This window comes from Talpa europaea (genome assembly GCF_964194135.1).
Source record: "Talpa europaea genome assembly, chromosome: 11".
In the NCBI taxonomy this organism is placed as follows: Eukaryota; Metazoa; Chordata; class Mammalia; order Eulipotyphla; family Talpidae; genus Talpa; species Talpa europaea.
This window is the reverse complement of record NC_140078.1, coordinates 70,480,651-70,486,802: the sequence shown is the minus strand read 5'-3', so window position 1 is coordinate 70,486,802 and position 6,152 is coordinate 70,480,651. Positions and strand designations below refer to the sequence as shown.

At 52.6% G+C, this 6,152-nt stretch overlaps 1 protein-coding gene across 2 annotated transcripts; it reads right to left on the bottom strand.

The window, feature by feature from the left end:
- Positions 1-9: 9 nt before the first annotated feature.
- Positions 10-5,513, bottom strand: MON1A (MON1 homolog A, secretory trafficking associated). 2 transcript variants are annotated; one of them, XM_084246832.1, is made up of 5 exons: positions 4,226-5,513; positions 2,461-2,946; positions 1,148-1,913; positions 362-509; positions 10-261 (listed from the first exon to the last, which is right to left on the bottom strand). In XM_084246832.1, exons 1-5 carry the CDS (start codon positions 4,350-4,352, stop codon positions 121-123), a joined length of 1,668 nt encoding a protein of 555 aa, XP_084102958.1. In that variant the 5' UTR covers positions 4,353-5,513; the 3' UTR covers positions 10-120. The 2 variants fall into 2 exon arrangements, with proteins under 2 accessions (XP_084102958.1, XP_084102959.1); XM_084246833.1 differs by lacking the exon at positions 2,461-2,946.
- Positions 5,514-6,152: the final 639 nt, after the last annotated feature.

The following is a 6,152-nucleotide window of genomic DNA, read 5'->3' as shown; positions in this document are numbered from 1 at the left end:
TGTACCCACCAACCCACAGTCCCTGCCTGCTGCCTGGGCAGGAGAGGCCAGCCCCACCCGATGGCTCCCATGGCTTCCATGGCCCAGTGAGCCTAGGAGGACTGAACCCACGCATTCTCATCAGTACGTGAGAGGTGTAAGGATGAAAAGGCGGTCTTCTTCTTTGCGGATCCAGCGCATCAACTTATGGATGGCACTGACAGCAGATGCCTTGGTCCCCAGGGGGCTGTAGCACATGTAGAGTTCAAAAGCACCTGTCACCTGAAGGAGGGGGCACAGGGTGGTCATCCAGGTTAGACATCTCCTCATGTCTCCTGTCCAGGACCCCAGTGAAGCCCAGCCCATCCCAGGGCCATCTTACCCAGGCCAGGAGATTTTCGTTGGGGCCCGTGTAGTAGATGGTCTTGAGGGGGCGGGAGGCATTGTGGGCACGACTGTGCAGGTACTGATAGAGACCCAGCAACCGCTCCTGTTCCTCTTCACTGGTGTAGGGGGCCTCAATCTCAGGGCTGGAAATGGAGAAGCGGGTTCACAAACGAATGGCTTTCATTGCCTTGTCTGGAGATCTAGAAACATCCATCTCTAGCTAGGGTGACTTCACCATGTGTCCTACCCTCCAAAAGCTTCCTCAGGACAGGGCATTGTCTCCCCACCGCAGATAACTCCTCAGGTCAGGGCTGGGCCCACCTAGCTAGAACCCTGTGCTCCTTCCCTCTTCCAAGTTCATGACATCTTTGGTGACCCTCCCTTAGATAGGCCAGTCCAAGTCAGAGACAGGTCTAAAGTAGAGGAAAGATGAGCTGGGAACCATCTGGGCCCAAAAGGGGCAAACAGAGGATAGAAGTTGCCACATCTGGCCCCAGCCTCTCTGTTGGGGAAGGAAGTGAGAGAGTTCTGCATGCTGGGCTGGACCAAAATGACCCCAGTGCTCCAGGGCAAGGGAGTACTTCAGATACTGGGTATTTCAGAACTTTGGTTAATGAAGTAGAGAGGCCTATGCCAGTGGGGAACAGGGAGTCTGAGACCCTGGGTCACAGTAAAAGGAACCCACCATGAGTACACCCAGAGAGGACTACATCAGGTCAAACTAGCCCTCTTCCTCACAGCCCCGTCTTCCTCAAGCAGCGTCCCCAAAGCCCTCCCTCACCTGGTGAAGAGTCCTGAGCTCTTTGACTTATAGAGGAAGTGGCGCAGGTCAGGGATGCCCACTTGGGCAACACTGTAGTAGGGCGTGCGCAGTGCGTCCCGCAGCGCCAGGTGAGCTCCGCGCTTCCGCAGGCGCTCCTGAAAGCGGCGGCGGCAGTCAGAGACTGCAAAGAAGTCCTCGCGGTCGGTGGAGACCAGCAGCAGGCAGAGATCAGTGTCGGGCTCCAGGTAAGAAATGTGTGCGTGGAAGAAGCCGGCCGCGTTGAATTTGGGCAGGCACACGGGCGTCCAGGCCTCGCCCTCGCGGAAGGACGAGGAAGAACTTATGAGGTTGAAGAGCAGGTGCAGGTCAATGGGGTGCAGAAATTGGTCCTTGCGGCGCACGAGCGCCACGAGCTGGTTGCGAGCCAGCAGGATGGAGAAGACCAGGCTGCGCGCTCTCGCCTGCTGCAGGCAGGTACTCACTGCGTCACGCACGGTCGCCGCCAGAGGCAGGCAGCGTGCTGCCCCCATCAGGAAGCTGGGGTCTCGCGCCATGAGCTGCAGCAGGTTGTCGGTGATGCGCTCCGAGCCCGAGAGCAGGCGCCGCAGATCGTAGTTTTGCTTCTGCTGGAAGATGTGGCTCAGCTGCGCGCCAGTGAGAAGGCTCAAGATTTGGTAGTAGATATAAAGCAGCTCCTGTGCCAGTTCCTGCGCTGACTGCCGCGTCCGGGCCACTGCCACCAGCACCAGGGGACTCCGGCGCACGAATACTACCTTGTAACCATCTAGGGGTGGGGGCAGGGAGCGTCAGTTTCAGTCCCTCTCCCCAAACGCTGCCTCCTTGGCCTCACCCAGTTCCCTCAGAACCCTGCCTTCCTGCACAGCTTCTGGCCTTCCACATCCTCTCCACCCTCCCTGAAAGCTCTGCACAAGGTCGAGGCTTATAGATGATGAGGATAAAAACAGCAGCCCACCATCCCTTCAAATGAGGGCTCTGGATCTGTTTTTGCTATGTGCCTCACAGACTGGCACTAGCCGAAATGCAGGAAGCACTTCAGAAAAACTCACATGCTAGATGGCGAGAACAACGTGAGGCTAAGGATCTAGGATTTTTTTGTGGCTTCCCCAGGGATTTCACCTCTCCAGGGACAAAACCTATATCAGAGTCACCTCTGGTACTCACAACATGGGGACCTTGAGGCCCAGTGAGGTGGAGGTACTGCCCTGGGTCACACAGCACATCCCAGCCCCTCTAGTCCACAGGAGTCGGAACTTTCTATGCATTAACCCTGGCCAGGGGGCCCTCTGCCTCCCCCTCCCCAGGTGGCTCACCTGCGTGGATGGAGCGAATGGCGTTCTTGTCTGCTTCTAGGAAGGACACCAGGGCCACCATGACACCCATGGTGCTGGAAAGTGCCTCTTCCGACCCATAGCGGGAGTACACAGGCTTCCCCGCCTCGCTCAGCACAAAGACATGCTTCTGGTGCAGTCGCCATGCCTCAGCAGCCTCCTCCTCATCTCCCTCGCCTGACCCATCCCGGGAGGGCTCTGTGACTGGTCGCCCGGCTGCCCCTGCAGGCTCTGGCCAGTCCTCAGAGCTTCCTGGCAGCATCTCTTCCTGAAGGTCTCGAGCCACACCTGTCAGCTGGGTGCTCAGCTCGCTGAAGTCCTGGCTGATCTGACGCATGTCTGCAGGCAGTGGTGAGGGAACCCCAGCACCCTCCTTGGGGCTGTCCCCAGAAGCTGCCCCATCCTCCGATTCAGTCAGGTCCTCATAGGAACGGGCATGAACAAACATGGCACCCTCCTGCCCGGCACCTGCCAGCCAAAAGTACTGGTGCTTAGAGTGGTAGCCACTGGCAGACCACCTCACCAGCAAGGTGCCAAACATGGTATTACCTAGATTGCCAATTCAGATGAGGCAAGTCAGCGTCCCCCTCCTGCTGCTCTCTGCTCTGGTCATGCCTCTGCAACTTACAGTTCACCTGTCTCCTCCCGTCACACTGGTATGGGAGCCACTGGTATGAGCCTGCCTCTCAGACCCTTCTCCCTTGCCCATCCTGATCACACTGGCCTTTGTCCCTCTGCTCTTTGTACACACTCAACATGCTCACCTACCTTCCTCCTTACCTACCAACTCCTTACCTACCTCAGGGCCTCCCTACCTGCTGTTCCCTCTGTCCAGAAGGTACTGTCACTTCTTCACTTGTCTGACTCCATGTCACATTTCAGCTCTTGGCAAAGAGCTTCAGCCTAAGCTCCCACCCCGGCACCCTATCATATCTCCATCCTTATCTCTCTTGTGGCACTGGTTGGGTATTGTCCTCTCCTGCTATATGGCATCCCCTCCCCACAAAGGACAGGTACCTGTTTATTCACTGCTACGTGCCATCACCTTGCCCTGTGCCTGGAATATTGCCCATATTTGGGAATAGTACCTATATTTGGTGAATCTCTTTCCCTAGGAAAAGGCTCCTGGGCTCTGCTCAGGCCACAGCTCCTAACCCGATTCACTGTAATGGTCCTACTAGCCTGTGGCTTCCTTAAGGCCGGGGCCATGCCAGTCTTCCTTTACTGATTTTTTGTCTTTGACAAATAGTTAAATAGAACAGATACATTTTGAATCTCCATTACAAGTTCTGTGTTGTACCATGTGCTGGGACACTAACTGCTCTGTGCTCAAGGAGCTCACCATCTTGTGGAAGAGAGATGGGCAATACATGCATAAACAAATAAAATGAAAAAATAACTGGTGTACGAAACAAGGCATAATTAGAGCAGGCCCAGCTTGTGAGGAGGTGACATTTAAGCTGAGAGCTGAGAGAGAGAGGAGTCAGGGAGGTCCACTGTAGACACAGGGAATAGGACAAGCGACCCAAGCTGGCACCCAGCCAGCACAGGGCGAGTGAAACGACAAAGAGGAAGGTCAGATACAGACTGAGCCTGGCTCCCAACAGTCTCCCCAGTCCCTGACACATAACCCACGAGTGACTGAACAAATACATGATGGAGTGGGAGGGAGAGTAGGTGGGAATCCAGATTGCCCTGGTGGCTGCTTTCGCTGTCAGCTGCCTGGGGTTGCACCCCTTGCCCATACCTGGCTCCTTTCCCTGGGTCAGTCCTGGTGTGGGGCTCTCAGCTCTTTCCACATTCTGCCCATCGGTAGGCGCCAATGTGCCATCAGGGCATTCGCTGCTGCTCTTTCTCTTTGTGTCAGTAGCCATCCCTTAGGCTCTCCTGTGGGGGCAAACAAAGGCATCACCATTGAAGGGTAAGAGAAGATGCTGTTGCAGGGATCCCTGGCATGAACAGTGGTGAGTACACGAAAATGTTCTTCACTAAAACCTATCTAACTCAAACCTCTATGGAATGAGTTTTGAATATTTCCCTCTAAAAAATTAAGAACAGGGCCTCCCCGGTGGCGCAGCGGTTGAGCGCTGGGTTGCGAAGCTGCCCGCAGCCTCTGCAGCACCGGTTCGATCCCCGGCTGCTCCCCGGCCACTGGAGGAGGGTCCCACATGGCGCGCAGACCCCTCCTGCCGCCCGCTGCTCCCCTCAGCAGTGTACTTCGGTCCTTCTGCCTGCTCTGCTCCCCGCTCTGGCTCTGGTGAATTCTCTCACCCTCCTGCGCTTCTGACTGTGCCCAGTGCATGTATAAACAAAACAAAACAAACAAACAAATAAATAAATAAAAGCATGCCTCTATTAAAATAAATAAATAAATTAAATAAAAAATAAATAAAAAATTAAGAACAGGGGGCCTCCCTGGTGGTGCCAGGGGTTAAGACGCAACCTATGAAGCTGTCGGCAGCCACTGCTGCACGAGTTCAATCCCCAGCCAGGGAGCTACACACATGGCGCAGCAGACCTCTCCTGCCTTGCCCGCTGCTCCCCTCAGCAGTGTATTTCGGTTGGTTAGCCTGTTCTGCTCCCCATTCTGTCTCTGGTGAATCCTCTCACCTTTCCCTCCACCTCTGGCCTGCGCCCCAGTTCTTGTGTACATAAATAAATGAATATTTAAAAAAATATAAAATAAAATAAAATAATTAAGAATGGGGGGATGGGGTGGCAACATATCTGACAAAGTGTCAAGATGCTGTTGTGTCAACCTAGTCCCCTAAATTAAATATAGTGTTGTAAACCAATGTTACCTTGATAAAGGGGAAAAAAACAAATAATCAGGTATGTTGGTATTTTTTCTAGTTTTATGAGAAAGAATTCTTTGTGTTCATCTATTGTAGGGAAAGTAGAAAAAAAAATAGAAAGAAAGAAAGAACTCATCATTTACCTACCACTCAGGATCATTCACTATTTGTACTTCAGTCTTGCTAGCACTTATTAAGTATTAATCAATGTGGATTAAGTTGAGGTTTCTGTAGATTAAGTTATCTCATCCTAATCACTCCTCCATGAGGCAGATGGTCCTATCAGGCTACACTATGTGTGAAGGAAATGAAACTCAAGTCACTTTAGGAAGGAAGCATAGGAGCTCGGAATTGAAACAATCTTGCTTTCACTGCACATCCTCTGGTAACATTTCTCCCTTCAAAACTGAGTTGACCAATAGTTCTTTGGGATATTTAGGTATTGGCAATGGATGAAGTGAGTCAGAATCAAATAGGCTTGTCTTTAGCCTGGAGCCTTGTTTTCCTTTGAGTACACTTTGTACCTTTTACATTTGTTAACCATGGTTTACCTTGCCAATTAAAAACAACTATAGACAAAACAGGTTTCAGTGCCTATTTGATGACCAGGACAGACCTAGCCTGATCTTTTAGTCCTTCAAACTCAGGGCCAGGTGGAGGTGGCCACAGTGAATGTCAGGAGTAACAAAGTTGGATGATTTATGGGGGTCAATCTGTAGGGCCCCCAAAGGCAGGCTAAAAGGCCCTTCATTTGTCAGGCAACAAATAGTCGACAGTGGAAGGTTCCATTTGAAGTACTGACTCTTTAGGAAAAGAGAGATCTGGCTTGGATAGGCTAGAAGAGCAGCAAAGACTAGTCAGAGATTCATGAGAAGGACA

What these genes read in the sequence shown, in the direction of transcription:
- MON1A (XM_084246832.1), bottom strand. Translation starts at nt 4,352, where the DNA reads ATGGCTACTGACACAAAGAGAAAGAGCAGCAGCGAATGCCCTGATGGC. An exon ending in GACCCAGGGAAAGGAGCCAG is followed by an intron (nt 2,947 to 4,225) that starts GTATGGGCAAGG and finishes TTTGGCTGGCAG; the next exon opens with GTGCCGGGCAGGAGGGTGCC. An exon ending in CATTCGCTCCATCCACGCAG is followed by an intron (nt 1,914 to 2,460) that starts GTGAGCCACCTG and finishes CCCCACCCCTAG; the next exon opens with ATGGTTACAAGGTAGTATTC.